Below are 17519 nucleotides of genomic sequence, written 5' to 3'. Positions count from 1 at the left end.
ACGCGGCAGCATCGCCGACGAACGTGCGTCACGTTGTGGGATTGCTTCATCGGTGATTTTATTTGAAGAAGAAGCAGCAGCACACACGTGGCCGCTGTGCGTGCGGTGTTCACACTGGGGAGGAAAGAGTCAACATCACTCTGTGCGTCTGTGTGTTTGCTCGCGCGCCGTGTGAGAAAGGCCAGGCGCAGTAAAGCGATCGAATGAGTAACGTGACGACTCAGCGGCCAGTGGGCTGCGGCATGAACGCAGGGAAATAAGTCCATGAAGTGTGGAGGCCTAATTGTTAAGTAGGTGCATCATGGACAAATGAGGTTACCCTGGGCACCTGCTTGTTGAACTGTATACCTATATGTGTGTACGTAGTCTGTGGGGGAAAAAAAGTATTTACAGGTATGCACTCTTGTTTAATGCCATACTTTTATTCCACATTTTTCAATTCCACAATTATTCGTGAAGGAAAAATTGAACGCCCCCGACTCAAAAAAAGTGATTATTACTCGTTACCATGATTAACAAAAACAACCATTTACAATGCGGGTAAAGCCTTTGCCAGACAGCCCGTATCATACACCAGAAACCCATCGCTAATATCTACCTTGCCTCGACACTTGACCAAAGTCCCACAATCCATCAATCACCTTTCGTGTGTATGCATTGTCTAACACACAAGACCATCAGTCACATGTAATTGAGAACAGGGTACAATTGTTTTGTGTGTATATATATAAAAGTATATGTACCCAATTTAATATCGTGACACTTTCATTTCTAACATCCGCCTACCCTTGTTACTTACTTTAGGACCTGCGCTGACCATTGTGGTGAAGTATGGTCAAACAACCCCACGACCAATAAGGCATGGGGAGGCCTTCATCCAGCAGTGGCTTGAAAAAGGGCTGTAAGCCGTTATTATTTAGTAGACATTAGAGGCTTCGGGGTACATCTCGAGTTATGTTGTGTCTATATACGTTCTCGAGTACTTTACTTTGTATAGCAGTTGCCAAAAGTAGAGTTCCTTTGTTAAGCTGCAATACACTTAAGTTTAATGAAGTGCATTACAAATTTTATTCTAATGGTAATGAAAACGAAATTTATACACAATCAAGTTAGCGTGAATGCCGAATTATCACACGGGCAGTGTTCGCGTGACCTCTCCCGTTTAAAACGTCGATTGGTGGTCACGCGTTGCAAACAACGGTCCGGTAAACAAACCATTGCGCTATCCGTGGAAGCTGTGAAGCTATGCTCACGTGGCGATATTGCGGTTTCATCTGAAATATTTTTTTCTCGGACATCAACAAAACCTCAAGTCCCAAAAGCGCAGCACGAGAAAGAGGAGTTCCGTGCCATAATAAATGTTCTTGGCATTCCGTGACGATACCATTACAGCGATTGCTTTTTCAGAAGGTGTAGAGTTGCTTTTTAAAAAAAATCAGTGTCGCAAATGACCTTCGTATTAATCCAATGACATTTCACTTACATTTATTTATCGACTGGCCCAAAAATAAAACAAAAAAGAGCAATAATGGGGGGAAAAAGCCATTTAATCGTTGATTTTTAGATTACCGTTCAGATTTGTATTAGTCTATGTTGAAGGCACCCCCCCCCCAACCACCAAGTATAAGACAAGACATGCAGTGAATGGCCAATCTCCCCCCTTCCCCCGACTCTCCCCACACCTGTCATCTCTCTGCAGATTAATGAGCGTAATTACAGTCGGTGTTTCACGTAAAACGTCGCGTGTGTACAAGCGAATCTTCACGCACGGTCCCGTCTGCGGTACATTCTACGCCGCGACACCCAAGCACACAGCGAGCTCAGAGCACAATGTACAAAGCTTTGCTGCAATTTGTAGACGAACCCCCCCCCCCCTCCCCAACTTAAAAATAAAGACGACACTCAACAAGAGGCTCGGCGTCGATCCTAACACGAGAACACGGGGCTCCGTGAGCTGCAGACCTGGCGACGGCCCTAGTGATCACGGAGCGTTGGGTCAACGTTGGGCCAACGTTGGGCGAACGAGGGCCAACGTTGAGTGAACGTTGGGCCAACGTTGAGCCAACTTTGGGCCAACGTTGAGTGAAAGTTTCATGTTTACCGGTACACCGCAATGTGTTTTCTTTCTCTTCCAGGCCTACGAATGTCCTCAGTTACAAACACGTGGATCGATTACGCGCTGCACGCGCCCGATGATTACGAAACAGGCGTTAACATCGCGTCGGTTAATTTGAACCGGCATCCTTCAGTCACTTGAGAGACAAAGATCCCCCCCCCGTGTAGCCTTAACAGACCGCTGGGGCCAGCGCCGTCAGCAAGCATCCGTGAAGGCGCACGAGGGAGGTGGGGTGGCCAACAGCACGCCCACACACGATCTCTTATGAACTTGAAGCGGTACTTTAGCAATCACGAGGCACGTGCAGCGCGGAACGAATCGTATTCATCGTGGTCTGTCGCGAAGCGCTGCAGGTAGGGAAGACCCCAGGCCGTGTCACGACGGTGAACTCCCGTGCCCTTCCCACTCCTTAAAAACAAAACAAACACTGCGAGCAACGCGCGCAGAAGCCACATGGGGGCGCTACTACGCGCAGCTGATATCGGTGAAGGCCCCGGCGCGTCTGGCTCCCCCCCCCACCTCCTCATCCCCCGCGTTGCTTCTGCTGCCGCCGCTAAGTGCCGAGTCCATTGGCCCACCGCGGGCTACCGGGAGAGGCGGAGCGCAACCCGAGGATGGCCCGACCCGATCGCAACCGTTTAGACGCTGACGACCACACTGTGCTCACGCAGCTGTTATGGGCTGCGGATGGGGCTTACGTCTTCGGCTATGCAGAGAAATCCACCGTTGTACTAGGCTTCTATGCTCCCACGGCTATGCAACGCCCCCCCCCCCTGCCTGCGCCTGCTTTCGCCAACCGGCACTGACCAGCGTGGTGAAGTATGGTCAAACAACCTCCCACCCCAACTCCCACTATCTGCACCGCCTGTGTATTCATGGCCATCAAACGAGAATTGTGTGAGAGTGGGAAATGAAACGCACACCGAATTTAAATCTGCTATCGCTCTGAAGTCAACGCAATTGGCCAAATGGCAAAATCGGTTGCACACTTCAATTCTGTTTTGGCCACATTCCACGGCCCAACGTGCTCTGGCGCACCTGCACCACCCCCCAACCAAAATCGTGTTGCCAAAAACGGTGCCATCCATGGGTCTCGTGGTGTCTATCGTCTGTAAATCTATTTCGCCACGAGCACAAATTCGTTTAAACCCGTGCTCCCGTATATAAGATCGCGCCCTTAAAGGGCTCTCGGCTGGTCTCAAGAGAAATGAATGAGTGAATGATCTTCGCCAAGTCCGTGTGTGAACGGCCTTGCAAGTACGCGGGTTTGAGAAATGCGTAATTTCCCGCACAAAAAAAAACCCCGTGAAATACCCTATACGTGTTGCCACCGTACTGTGATCACAAAATCATTCGATAGATGATACGCACCACAAGCACACATTTACCATATATATGATAAAGTCTACTAAATAGGGAAAACCCAGGCGCCATCATCGCCCCCTGCTGGCAGACTAATGCCCCACTTGCAGGCACCCCCCGCCCTGGCTGGGCTGCAGCAGGGCATTGGAATGGTTGAGATGGAGATCTAAGGCGCTTCGAGTTACTTGAGGCATATAAGCGCCCTATATATGCAATTTTCTCATCCCATATATGATATTTAACATATATACATTTACCATATATTTTAGGCTGAAACGCCGATAATTAGCATTTCCTAATCGACCGCTAAATCCTCTTAATCCTAATTAACAAGTTATTTTATTACGCTTACGTTCAGCCCGCCCACCGGCAACTTGATAACACCATATACGATAGGTTGGTTAACCGACGGTTAAAATGAACCCTTTTAATATCGTGATTAATCGATTTAAATTAACCCGACGCGACAGCTCTACGGGTGCAAGGGGCACGCACACACATATGCACGGTCTACACCGTGTGCATACACAAGTAGCAGTAGTAATACATTCATGTAATATACACAGGGCTGAGGAGGAGGAGGACAGTATACATGCACCAAGTACAGTGGGTGTACGTTGAACTTCCTTCGCACCGTACGCAGCCAACCGCGCTCATCGGAGGTGTGGGCCTGGCGACCGAGGGTCGTGCCGCGGTGTTGACGCCTCGCGCCAAGGGGGCCTGGGTTCGACGCCTCGCTCGGGCGCCTTGCCGTGCGCGGTTTGTATGTTCTCTGTCACGCGTGAGGTTCTCCAGATTCTCCAGTTCCCTCCCCATAATTAATGTGAACAAATGTACCTTGTGATGGCATTGGCCGAACATGCCAATGCAGGACCGCTCCTGAGGGAGAGCCTTCAGACTCGGCGTGGCATTGCCACGTGAGTCATCGGGGTTTGCATCGGACCATCTTGACAATTACTCACACCCCTAAAATGTGTTTCCCTTCCTCGTTATCTTCGACCGTTTAAATTGACAAATCAAAGCGACATTCCTCCGCTCGCGTGATGCCAGTAAATCGTGCAAAGTTTGCCCAACGTCCCATGTTGAGTTTCTACGTCGAACACCCGCCTACGTAGTGCCATCTATTCACACTGCACGATGCTCAACCTCCCTAATCGCTCTCTTTAAAACATTCACATCGTGTTCGATTGTCGGCTATTCTGCCAAGTGAATTGAATTGGAATTGGGGCACACTATGTTTTTAGGAATCGGATTAAAAAAAAGTATAAATGAATCCTCTTTTAGGCTCAATTTGCGCAACAACACGATGCACAAATTCTGTTTTACTTGGAGTGCAACAATTCAGGATCGTGGCATGCAGGAATTGCTTTTTTTTGTCGTTTAAACATCATAGCGAATGCAGCGCCTTCCAACGCCTGCAGAGGTGACAAGAACCCGTAACATTAGCACGTGTGTTCATTGAAGAACGGGGGATTGTTCTGAGACTGCGAATCGATATTGATAATTTATGTGAATTAAAGATGCACTTGTTTTGAGGTTACAGCCGGTAACGATTCCCGCTCCCCTCCTCGTCGTACGAATCGCTGGGATTCGCGGTTGCCATTCAATGTTTACAATTTGATACTTCGAAAAAGAAATCATTGCGATGCATTGTAGCGCCCTTAGTGGCTGCACGGATCACATGAAGCCACTGCCAAGCAGCACGAACGAGTAAAAAAAAAGAACCACATCAATGCTCGCAGGTGCGACTCGAAGCGCGTATCGCGGGCGCAAATATAGTTTTTTTGTTTTAACCTGCGAATGACGCAACGTTACACCACATAGGTTAATCTACTCTCATTAAACTCTATAATATATTTTTTTACAATAAAATAATGTGCATTTCATTTGTATGGCGTTACAGGCCGATCAAAGAACGAGGGGATGAAAGGTGGAGATTTACAAAACAAGTTAGAGGCAGGGATTTTCATGAACATTCCTTCTAATGAGTGTGCACGACAGTTCGCTAACCAACTACGCCTAACAAAGCATAGCCTCTAGGTACAACACTGCAAACCGTCCATGTCAGGATTCATTTCACGGGCTTACTCGGACTTAGGAAAATGCAAAAGCTTGTTAATATTCAAAGAGCGTTTTCAAAAAACTGCAAACGATAAATATTGCGAATCCATTTGGTGAATAATTTATCAGGAATTGTTTGTTGTTTTTGTCATATACCATCGGAATAAATTTCAATAATTCAGTTTTACAGGTCTGTGTCACTGTAACCCTGTAACCATAACAGCCAATTCTAAGCTCTTGACTTGTCGAAATAGGCCCGGACAGCAATAGACCTTGATATTAATATTCGTGCAATGATTCACTTGTAACGCGTTTGACAATCGCCGCACATCCTCGAGCACATAACCTCTGCACCTCTGGCTGACAAATCAGAAGGATGTCCCCCCCCCTCCCCATCTCCCACCCCCATCTCCCCCCCACAATTTGACACCAGTCCAGATAGGGTCAAGCGAGCTTTCGGCCAAAAGAAAAAGTGTACATTTTGGCAAAACGATTGCGCACGCGACGCACGCAGTGATGTTGGCAATGTGAATGTCAAGGCCACACGGACGGAGCGGTGCCAAAAACACCGATCCTGAAAAACTGGGCCCAGAGCGATCCAAGGACGGACGCCTTAAACCGGCTCGAACACCGGTCACCACGTGCGCCGGGTCCCCCCCTCCCGCGTGCCCGGTGTGCAGGGACTACCGGTCGCGTACACGTGAGCGTGGGTCGCGGTTAGCACACAAAGCCCAGTGTATTCATTAAGTCACTGTTGTTAATTAATCACGAAATCCCAACGTCTACCTCCCGCGGTAATCACAAAATCATAACGGACCGTCTGTGTGCACGGAAAACCTGACAAACTCATAACCTTTACATCGCCCAGCCCGGCATTTAGAGGCAAACAGCTTGTAGAGTTCATCGCGTACAGGACCACTACACGATTGGCATGATTCACAACCGACAAACGAGACGCACACGGCGGTGGCCGAGCAGCGAGTCGCTACCGCGGCGCTGCGCCGCCCTCATTTATGCTGGCCTTGGGATCCCACCCCGCCGCTACCACTGGTGCCACCGCCGCTACCGCTGCTGCCGCTGCTGCTGCTGCTGCTACTGCTGCTGGTGGTGCGACCGGTGTGGCGGAAGGAGTGGAACACGCGGATGGCCTTGTGTCCCTGCAGCGGAGCGTTGGGGTCTCCCGCGTCGGCCGGAGATTTTCCGTTCTGCTGGTAAGGGGTTGGGTGGTGGTGGGAAGTGGTGGTGGTGGTGGTGGACGGATGTGGCAGTGGATGGTAGCAGTTGGTAGGTGGTGATGCAGGTGGTGGTGGTGGCGGCGAGGAGGGATTCGTGGGAGAGAGAGAGAAGGAAGAGAATCAGTGACGCACGAGTCGACTGCCCCCGACACTCCCTTGGGTCGTGCAGGGAGCCCTGTGCAGAGAGATTAAAGGTGCTTTGTTTCCGGCTGCAGCCAAGTGTCTATTGTCTAGCAGAGAATGTCTCAAACTCCGCTTCTCTTATCCACCGATAAAGTGCATGTCTCCATGGGAACGCCACAACACTGCTATGAAACTCACATCATTACCCTCTCCACCACCGCCGCCACCGCAGCAGCGGCACACGCAGCCATTCATGTTGGTCGTGCTGCACTTCAGCAGGGTTACTTTTTAGATTACAATCCTTGGCGTTGGGCGACGTTTGCACCGGCCCCACCGCTCACCAAGGCTTCGTTTTTGTCGCCGTGAATTTTGCCTCCAGGTACACAAACTCAGGCCTCCTTTGCAAAAGCCCTCACCCACATCTAAAAAGAAAGGCAATCGACCAAGGTGATGAATCTCCAGGATTGTCTTTAGTTGTTTGGTAAACTGTCGGAAGGCGTAATGATACATCGCTTTAAACTGCTCTGGCAACAATTGGGGATTCTTTTGTTTTATTTGCGCCCGTTGCACGGAATGGGTTCGCATGACCCCTGCAGACACTTAGCGATACTCTAAACTAAAACTATTCGAATATAAACCATTTTATTTGACCAGGTAAGGCCCACTGAGCTATGACGCTCTTATTCAGAAGTGACCTGGTCACAAATGATAGCCCAACGAAGTGGCTTTTCACGTGCACATTTATAGCAGCCATATACTATAAACGCGTGTTGATAATTATAAATGTGGAGGGACCCGCAGAAAAATCCACGCGACCACGGTGAGAACACGCAAACTCCAAATATACAACAGGCGTCAGGGTCGGGTATGCATTAATCCGCTGTGGGAGGGGGGGGGGTCAGAACCGTTACACCTCGAGGGGCCCATCGAGATGGATCACACTGCAGCAGGGTTCTCGTAGGCAGATCGCATAAAACACGAATGGGAAATTCCTCCGCATCACATTGCCAACGCTCCAGCTGTGGCGCTCGCTCGACACGCAGCACGCGGCATGACGCCTGCCCCAGCCTCGCAAACACCGACCCCCTACCCCCTCCCCCCCCCCCCCGGTGCCACCAAACGGACCGCGGCACCCGGGGTGGCGCCGAGGGACACCCGCGACGAGCCCAGGACATCGGGGTTACCTGCTGAGCGCCGTCCGCCAGGCCCGCCTGCCGCGGCACGCCGGGGTCCCTGGGAGCATGCGCCGAGGGGTGGCCGCCCCCTCCAACGCCGCCGCCGGTGGGGGTCACCGGCGTCACGGCGTTCGGCGACGTGCCGGGGGGGCCCTGCACACGGGGAGGGGTCGGTGGGTGTTGAGGAGATGGAAACGGGGAAGGGATGAAGATGGAAGAGGCACGGGGGAGGGGGGGGGCATGGCGTTAGCGCTTAGGGGGCGACTGGCAGCGTTGGGCCATCCCAGAAGCGGTTAGTAACTGTGACAAAATCATTTTGTATTGTGTTAATAAATTAGGGTCACACGCGGGGGGCGGGGTGGGGGGTGAGGGGCAAGCAGTGGGGGCGTCGTCCCAGCTAGCGCACGGGGTACACGGCACGGTCGCTGTCGTTATGTCCGCCCCAATCGCAGCCAGACGCAGATTAGCTGGCTGCTCTCTGGCTGCTGAAAATCAAAATCCCAAGAACTTGCAGAGAAAACGAAGTTCCATCTCCACGCAACCAAACACGGGTGCCGCGCGCCACTGACTCCGAACCACTTTCCCCATCCTGACTCTGGACAGGGTGAAAATGTTACGAAATAACTACGTTCAATTCGTCGGTGTGGGATTGCATGGGGTGGTGGCAGCTGCCCCACTTTCTCCTTCGGACAGAGGGGTAGGAGCCACCATGCTTCACAGACCCCTCCCATCCCGCCTCCCCCAGCTACTCAACTCGGCTGATACCGGCCACACGATCCGCAGCTTCACATCCGTTCCGGCGCTCCTAAATCACACCGCGCTGCCCTTGTGGTCACTGCCGGTGAAAAGCCCGCAACTTGCAGATGCGGGCATGAGAGAACGAGCGGCGCGCCGCGTGCCCAGGTCCCCCCCCCCCTCCCACGCGACCCCGCGTGCATGCGTGCGAGCACAGGAACGAGCGAGCGAGATCGCAGAAACCGCCACCCCCCCCCCCCCACCCCCGTTCGCGTGCGTCGCAGCGAGCGCCAAGCGGACGTGCCGTGTACCCCGAGTCTAACTTCACCCACGGGAGGTGCACGGGGGGCCGGGACGCATGCAGGCTGTGAGAGCGAGCGCACGCGCGCGCACGCGCGCATGCTGGTGCGGGGATATGCAGGCGAGCGGCTGTGCGTGAAGGGAGACAGGGTTATCAGAGCGGGCGTTGCGAAACCCTCGCCACGAGCGGTTCAATTATTTTTCTGCCGGCGTCATCGGCCCCACGGCCTCGCGCAGTGAAAACCTCAAAAGGGGCGGCCCCAAATGTTCCGCCCCGAGCCTGACGGGGCAGGGTTGCTCACGAGCCTTGGTCGCTTGCTCATCTGACGAGGCACTTCAGCGGCAATGCGTCGGTGAAGGGTTCGCAATGCCCGGGGTTACAGAGCGGTTATCGAAACGCGCGGAGACCAACCGAGCCCCAAAGCACAAAATCCACCCCAAAACGAAAAAGAAAAGAAAAGAGGGGAGCGGCGCCCAGACCCACAGCGACCGGCGGCGCCAGTCACACGTCTAGACACGCACGCGCCTGTGCAATTATGCATGTCGCGAGGTGCGAAAATTGTAAAAAAGAAATTAAACAAATGCAAGGAAATAAATAAAGGTACTGAGCAAGTCACAGCAGATTCCAAACGATGCACATCGAGTCTACGAGCAGGCTGCATGTACATCAGTGCACTGGCGGGTACACGAGCGTACATGCCAGCGATTAAAACTGCGATTTCCATCCTCCTGCACTGGTGGGGATGGAAAGACGCGGGCAGTTCAGGTTAAATGCACAGAGTAAATAATAATAATGCTAGCAGAAGGAGTGATAGTTTAGTAATATAAAGGCAAGCTGAGTGCGAGCGGTGTCGCAGGTGAGGTCACAGTTGGCCGCGTCAGCATCTCGCCGGGCGGACCGCCTCGAACCGCTCCGACAGCGCAGAGGCCCAGTCACTCCCGCGAGAGATCGAAGCGGAGAGCACCCAGAGAACTCATCACAGAAGCGGGTCCAGGGAGGAAAGAAGGAATGTTTGTGCGGGCTGATTTGAGAAAAACACAAGGGAACCTGTAGCAACTGATCGGCAGACAGGGATGGCTTTGGTAGCAGGGGTGGTTTGGATTTTACAGATGTTTTTTTTACGCTGGTTTTCAATTTCTCTTCTCGTGGCCGCTCCTCCGTGATCTGCTGTGGTGAAGCCGCAGCCGCCACCGCCGCCGCTTTATCATCGACGGGCGGTGGCGTCTTGGGCACGGAGATCTCCTTAATCGTGGTCTCCAGCTCTCGGATCGTCTCTTCCAGGCTGTCCAGGCTGCGGTAGGTGTTTTGCCGGATCTCCTCGGTGCGCTCAATGCTCATACCTTCTTCTTCTTCACCCTTGCCGCTGCCGCCACCACCCCCGTCGCCACCGTCGCCGCCGCCGCCATCGTCATCACCCGCAACCCCGACCTGAGGGCCCTGCGGTGGAACCGCCGCCGACGCCGACGCCGCTTTGGCTACCACCCGCGAACCCCTCTGCTCGGAACCCACCAGAGCCGCCCGAGAGGAGTCGCCCTCGGGCCCCGGCGCCTCCCTGCCCTGCGCCGCCGCCGACGGAGGCGGCGCCTGGGTGGCCTGCTCGCGATCCGGCCGCTCGTCCCCGTCCGGCACCAGCTCCAGGGTCTTCTTCCCCGAGCGCGTTCCCGAGCGCAGCGCCGACGTGAGCGCCGCCAGCTGCTTGCGGGGGAAGCGGATGCGGAACTTGGAGGAGGACGCCGTCTTGCCGTCCTTGTCGCCGGCGCCGTGCTTACCCTTGGTCGGCGCCGTGGCGCCCGCCCCCCACCCCCCCCGCGCCGCCCCCCGGCGCGCCGCCTCCGCGTCGTCCCAGGGCGCGGCGCCGCCCGCGTGCTCCTGCGCCGACTCGGGCATCGGGCTGATCTCCACGTCCGAGAACTCCGCCTCCCGCTCGGCGGTGGAGTTGCGCTGGCTGGGCGAGGAGTTGCCTTGGCTCTGCCAGTCCTGCTCCATTCGGTCCAGGTCCGACTCCTCGAAGATGGTGGACAGGCGCTTGTAGGCGGCGCGGATGTCCATGGGCTCGTCGAATATGACGATGATGGGCTGCTTCTTGCTGTGGTACGTCGTCTGGGAGGTCTCGGAGGTCTGGGCCTCGCCGTGCGCGTAGCCTGGGGCCGCCGCGCCGCTGCCGCCCCCCCCTCCCGTCGCCGCGTCCGCGCCGTCGCGGCCCCCCCCGCCGTGGCCCGCGCCGGCGCCCGGCCCCGCCTTGTTGGTCACCATGAGCGAGGTGACCTCGTCGCCGGCACCGCTCACGATCTGGGCGGCCTGCTCGTGCGACATGGCCTGCACGTGGCTCTCGCGGATGAGGAACGCCAGCTTCTCCTTGACGACGCCGTCTGCTCCCTCCTCCTCGCCGCCGCCGCCACCGCCGCCGCCGCCGGGGGGCACCGTCTCCGAGGTGATCTCCTCGATGTAGCGGATCGTTATGGTCTTCGGCGCCTGCGCCCCGCGGTCCAGCACGCCGCTCTGCTGGTACACCGTCACCGTGCTCTGCTGGCCGTCGCGGGCCGACGACTGCGTGAACGTCTCCCTGGTGGCCCCGGCGGGAAGGCCCGCGCCGACCGGGCCTTGCGGGAAGCCCGGTTCCAAAGCCGCCACGACGGCGCCGGCGCCCTCTCGTGCCGCGCCGTTCCCGGCGGACGTCCCCCCTCCGCTGGCCGGTGGGACCGCCGACGCGTCCTCGGCCGTGGCACGAGGCTCCGCCAGCGGCCTTCCCGCCGGCTCGTCCATCTGCGTTTGGATTTGTGGGGAGAAGGTGACGCTTCGTTTGGCGGCGGCCAGGCCTTCCGAGGGATGCGCCCTGCGCTTGCGGCCCTCCTCGGGCTGTTCTGAGCCACTCGGCGGACGGGCGGGCCGCTCGTGCGGGCCTGACCCTGTGACCTCCGCAGTGCCGGGCAGCTCGGGCGAGCGCTCGTAATACACGATGGTGCACGCATCGTCCTGGCTCTCGCCGGGCACTTGCGGAAAAGTGAATTTGCAAGAGTGAACCTGCGCCAGGAGAGAGAGAGAAAAGAGGAGAAGGAGTTGAAGTTAAAAGGAAACTAAAATGAATGCACATTAATAAAAATGTTAACGCTTAAATAATATATTAGAATAAAAGACGTTAGGAGTTACGCATTTCATTTTATACTTCACCAAACGTTACTAATAAGGCAAGAGAGTAATACTTTTTTTTTCCCCATGAAATTGAAACGTTACCGGTGTTTGTTATAATTGCAATTATTCATACCCTCGTCGAGAGAAAGAAAGAAAAAAAGAAATCCCCCACCAGTGCGGTTTTGCTCAGGGAGAATTGGATGGGCGCGTTAACTCGAATTAATGCTCTGAATAACGGCACTTTGTAACCGACTGCGAGAGAGAAAGGCACAATCGGGCGGGCGGGCGGGCGTGCCTCAGCAGTAACCTGTACCATCGTTCTGATGAGCGATGACATCATCCCGCCAATACGTTCCGTGACGGCACATTCACCACGGCTGCATTACCGTTAAAAATTAATAACGCCCGTGCATTTACTACGTCGGGTGCGCGCGTGTGCGATGTCATCGGCGGCGAGAGGGAGCGAGCGCGCGTCCCTCTGTGTGTGTGTGAACGGACGGTGCAGCAGAGCGTGGTACGTGCGTGCAAACAAGCGGCAAGCAAGCAAAGCCATGCGTGGGTCCAAATTACCAGCAGATTATTCCGCTGGTGAAACACAGGGCATCGTCGCTCCCCGTTGCAAAAACTTAGCACGACCCTCCTACAAAAAGTGACCAGAGACCCAGTGAGGCTTTCCTGAGTAAGTAGATGAAATGCACGAAATGTATTGTGCGTGTGTGTGCGCGCATGTGCGCGTGCATGCAGGGAGGTTAGGGGAGCGTTGGTGCAGCGGTTATGGCACTGCACTTCGAACCCCGTGACTTGAGTCCAATTCCCGCTCACGGCCAACACCGATGACGGTTTTCTGAATTGGTCCTGGCTCTCCCGTAGGTCGACTCAGCCTTAAATAACTACCTAGCGTGATGTGTAAACATCACCACTGGGGGAGTCAAAGGCTGCCGTACGTGGTGCTGGGCACCCACTCCCTCGTGTGACGTGCCGGCCTTCATAGGCGCTGCTCGCTAACAGCACTTGCCCTAACAGTCTGTTAAAGGCTACACGGGGAATCTGTGTCTTTGCCTGTGAAGCCACGTGTGCCGAGGTCTCAGATGAATAACCGAGACTAAACTGGCGGGTCACGCCGACGAGCGGAGCTTGCAGAGATGCGGAGGCGATCAGGAGATGGCAGTACAGAAAGTGGGTTTGGTGCACCCCTCCGCGTAGAGCTTGGAGCGTTATCACCTCGAGTGCGTTGGCTTTCTCTGGGCACTCTGGTTTCACAAAGGGAATTGGCAGGGGAGCGAGAGTGTGAGTGGGCAGGGCGTGCAGGGCGTGCGGGTGGCAGGGGAGCGAGAGTGTGAGTGGACACAGTGTGCGGGTGTTCACATGCTTGTGTGTTTGTGTACACGTGTCCGTGCGTATGTACGTACGTGTCTGTGTACATGCACGCGTACATGCGTACGCGTGCATGCACACGATTGTTTGTGCGCGTCTGAGCATGCGTACGTGTGCGCGCATGCGTGCATGTATGTACGTGCGCGTCCATGCGCGTCCATGCGGGCGTACGTCCACGAGTGTCCGTGCGTGCATGCGAACGTGCGTGTCCGTGTGCTCGTACGTCCGTGCGTGCATCCATGCGTGCCTGTGTACGTGTACGAGTGTCCGTACGTGCGTGCGTGCGTGCGCCCACCATCATCTCTTCCCCCGTGGGAGAAATTACTCTGAGATCCTCGCTGCACGGCAGCCCTGGGCCGCCGCCGATTCCCCGGCAGGCGTCGGCGCCCTGGAGTCGCATAAACCCCGGCAGAGAAGTCAACACCACAGTGCAGCTCCCCCCCCCCCCCCACCAGACAACCCCCACAAAAACCTGCCTCCCAGCAGGGGCATCGCTACGCAAAACGCCGTGGACAAAACTGACGGAGGGACTTGTGTGCGTGGCTGCTTGTGTGTGCGTGGCTGCTTGTGTGTACGTGGCTGTGTGTGTGTGTGGCTGCGTGTGTGTGTGTGCTTGTGTGTGCCTGCTTGTGTGTGTGCCTGCTTGTGTGTGTGTGGCTGCTTGTGTGTGTGCCTGCTTGTGTGTGTGTGGCTGCGTGTGCGAGGCTGCGTGTGCGTGGCTGCGTGTGTGTGTGGCTGCGTGTGTGTGCTTGTGTGTGTGCCTGCTTGTGTGCGTGCCTGCTTGTGTGTGTGTGCCTGCGTGTGTGTGTGGCTGCGTGTGTGTGTGTGCTTGTGTGCGTGGCTGCTTGTATGTGTGGCTGCGTGTGCGAGGCTGCGTGTGTGTTGCTGCGTGTGTGTGTGCCTGCTTGTGTGTGTGCCTGCTTGTGTGTGTGCCTGCTTGTGTGTGTGGCTGCGTGTGTGTGTGTGCTTGTGTGTGTGCCTGCTTGTGTGTGTGGCTGCGTGTGTGTGTGTGTTTGTGTGTGTGCCTGCTTGTGTGTGTGGCTGCGTGTGTGTGTGGCTGCGTGTGTGTGGCTACTTGCCGTTTTTGTTGGGTCGGCGGAAAGTGAGAAAAAAGAGAAGCAAAACGGGGAATGAAATGATAGAATGCGCGTTCAAACAAGTTGGCCTCCTGGGTAGGGAGATGGTTTTGCTCATCGAGGCAAGAACAGAAATAAAATGAATTATTGAAAAAAACGAAGAGGTGCTTTTACTTAATAAATCATGGCAGGGGGCAGGAAGGCAACATTACGTCGTTAGAATACATAGCTAGAGATATGGTAACTAGTTGTAAGTAAAACATAAAATAAAATTCTCACATTGAGAATTTTATTTTATTATTATAATTCTCACAGCGAGAATTTTATTTTATTATGTTTTATTTTTATTATTTTATTTCCCTTCTACGTGACTTTACCGAAAGAACCAAGAAGATGAATCCCTGCAGTCACGAAAGCTTTAAATCGAAATTTAGTTGTAAGTAACTAAATAGCAAATATATGTATAGAGAGAGAGATAGCATGGGACAGAGAAACGCAAAGATAAATAAAAGGTTAAGCCTCTCATCATGAATCAGCGCCATGACATTTCTATGCCCGTGGGTCGCAGTGAGTGTCACACTGGCTGTGCGTGCGTGTGCGTGCGTGCGAGTGCGTCCTTGGTGCCACGGAAAGGACAGATGGGTGACCGAGCAAATGCAGCGAGCGGACAAGACAACTGGCGATCTGGCGATGGTGGTGGCGGACGGTTTCATGCAGGCAGGGAGTCGCGGGGGTGGTGTGGTGGTTGGGGGGCGGCGTTTGCTGGCTGCAACGACGACGGGGGTGGCGGCTGCTGCTGCTGCTGCTGGCACAGGCGGGGGGTGGAGCATGCGATGGCGCGGCGGCGGCGACACCCCGGGGGGACCCTCTGCGTCTCCTCGCGACGACGGCATCTCTCGGCGGTGTTGTAATCGCGTCGCGGGCCTCTGACGGAGCCCTCTCGGCGTTCCCGGGTGGCTCTGCCCCCCCCGCCCCCCGCGCCGCCGCCGCCACCACCGAGAGGGTGATCGATCTCCGAGCGGTGTCTCGTCGATGGGCCGCGCCTCGCTGAAAGCGCTCAATGGAGTCGAAGCCGGCCCAGGGTCGCGAAGATTAAACAAAAGCCACTGGGAGGGTTGATCTGGAATGCCTCTCTAATTCGATCGATTCAATGATTTCCTTTCGTATGATGAAATAAAACGGTTTCTTCTTTACAGGGATATACTTAGACAATTATCAATGATATCGAGGCTAGGATGCTGAAATTTGGTATAAATATTGTCTCGTCTCTGCCTATTATGGCATAATCCCAAAACCTAAATTTCGGCACCAAAAATTACAGGCCAGAAGTTGATTGACTAGTTTCACTCATAGGATTAGGGTCGGCCTAAAGAATATTGGTTTAATATTTACGCAAAACGATTACATCATCAGTGAACCAAGTAATGTGCCTCCCAGAGAGTGTGCTGCTGCAGAAAGACACTACACTCCCATACATACACACGCACGTGTATGACCAAATCATCGGATCTTAGTAGCTAAGCAGGCTTTGGCCTGGCTTGTTCTTGGAGGGGTGACTACAGGAGCTTGCGAGGTGTTGTGGGTCGAGCATCTTCAAGATCTCCCACGAGATGGCAGCGTTGAATATTCACCCCGAGGATGTGGAATTTCTCCAGGTTCTCCCAAATTGAAGCCAAACCATCCCAATGTAGCAGGCACCTCATGTAAAACGTTCTTGAGGCTCAATGGGACTTTGCAAAGTGAATATTAAGTGTAACTGTTATGACGCTATTATAATCATATTCTGTACACACACGTGGCCTAAGAGAGCTGGTTGAAGTGTCGCCCCTTGTGTCACCGGAAGCGGCATTGTGGGAATTTGCATCGTGGCGGAATGGAGATTTCCATGCAGATGCAGCGATGGCAGCGGCAATGTAGGGACAGCGCGACGCCGCACGAATAGCATGGCGTCGCACGAATAGCTTGGCGTCGCACGAATAGCATGGCGTCGCACGAATAGCTTGGCGTCGCACGAATAGCATGGCGTCGCACGCGCGCACGACTGACAAACGTCAAACACCCGACGATGAAGGCGACGGGGGGGGCAGCGGACGGAGCGATGGGGCATGGGACAGAGCAGAGGGTTTTGTCCGTCTGCGAAACGGAGCCAACTTGCCTCCTCGTCAATAAAGAGGTGGGCTGCTGCACGGTCCCAGGGCTCAGTGAGCGTACAGTAAAAGTAAGGGACGTAGTAGGATTGCTGGAGGTAGGACTGTGCACGCGCGCGCACAGATAAAACACACGCATGCAGACACCCACACACGCATGCAGACACGCACACACGCACACAGACACCCACACACGCACGCAGACACGCACACACGCACGCAGACACCCACACACGCATGCAGACACGCACACACGCACACAGACACGCACACACGCACGACGACACGCACACACGCACGCAGACACGCACACACGCACGCAGACACGCACACACGCACGCAGACACGCACACACGCACACAGACACGCACACACGCGCGCAGACAAGCAAAGACGCACACAGACACGCACACACGCACGCAGACACGCACACACGCAAGCAGACACGCACAGAGGCACGCAGACACGCACAGACGCGCGCATACAGACGCACGGGCAAACACGCGCATCCGCAGAGAAGGACAGCACAGCGTAAAGGAGAGTAAAGATGGCTTTGCATAGGTACAGGAATTTTGCACATACATCGGCATAGATTAGATATAGGCAGAGACACAGTTACAGTCCTCCTCCTCGACAGTCTCCTTGCACGAGTGTATCTCTGTGTGTGTGTGTACACACGTGTGCG

The 17519-nt window shown here is 54.7% G+C and overlaps 1 protein-coding gene across 5 annotated transcripts in view; it reads right to left on the bottom strand.

The window, feature by feature from the left end:
• Positions 1-401: 401 nt before the first annotated feature.
• SRCIN1 (SRC kinase signaling inhibitor 1) overlaps positions 402-17519 on the bottom strand; it is a 225376-nt gene continuing 208258 nt past the window's right edge. Inside the window, exons 18-22 of one of the 5 annotated variants that reach the window (XM_032946607.2) lie at positions 16843-16938; positions 13907-13999; positions 10156-12129; positions 8082-8225; positions 402-6747 (exon numbers count right to left, since the gene is read on the bottom strand). In XM_032946607.2, the coding sequence (XP_032802498.2) occupies positions 6547-6747; positions 8082-8225; positions 10156-12129; positions 13907-13999; positions 16843-16938 (2508 nt within the window). In that variant the 3' untranslated portion in view covers positions 402-6546. The remainder of the gene's footprint in view (positions 6748-8081; positions 8226-10155; positions 12130-13906; positions 14000-16842; positions 16939-17519) is intronic. The other 4 variants (XM_076060327.1, XM_076060330.1, XM_076060328.1 and 1 more) reach the window with 4 other exon arrangements.

This window comes from Petromyzon marinus, chromosome 4 (genome assembly GCF_048934315.1).
Source record: "Petromyzon marinus isolate PM22_M1 ecotype Great Lakes invasive population chromosome 4, UKy_Petmar_22M1.pri1.0, whole genome shotgun sequence".
Classification (NCBI taxonomy): Eukaryota; Metazoa; Chordata; class Hyperoartia; order Petromyzontiformes; family Petromyzontidae; genus Petromyzon; species Petromyzon marinus.
Note: the sequence above shows the minus strand (reverse complement) of the source record. Positions and strands in the feature narration are given on the sequence as shown.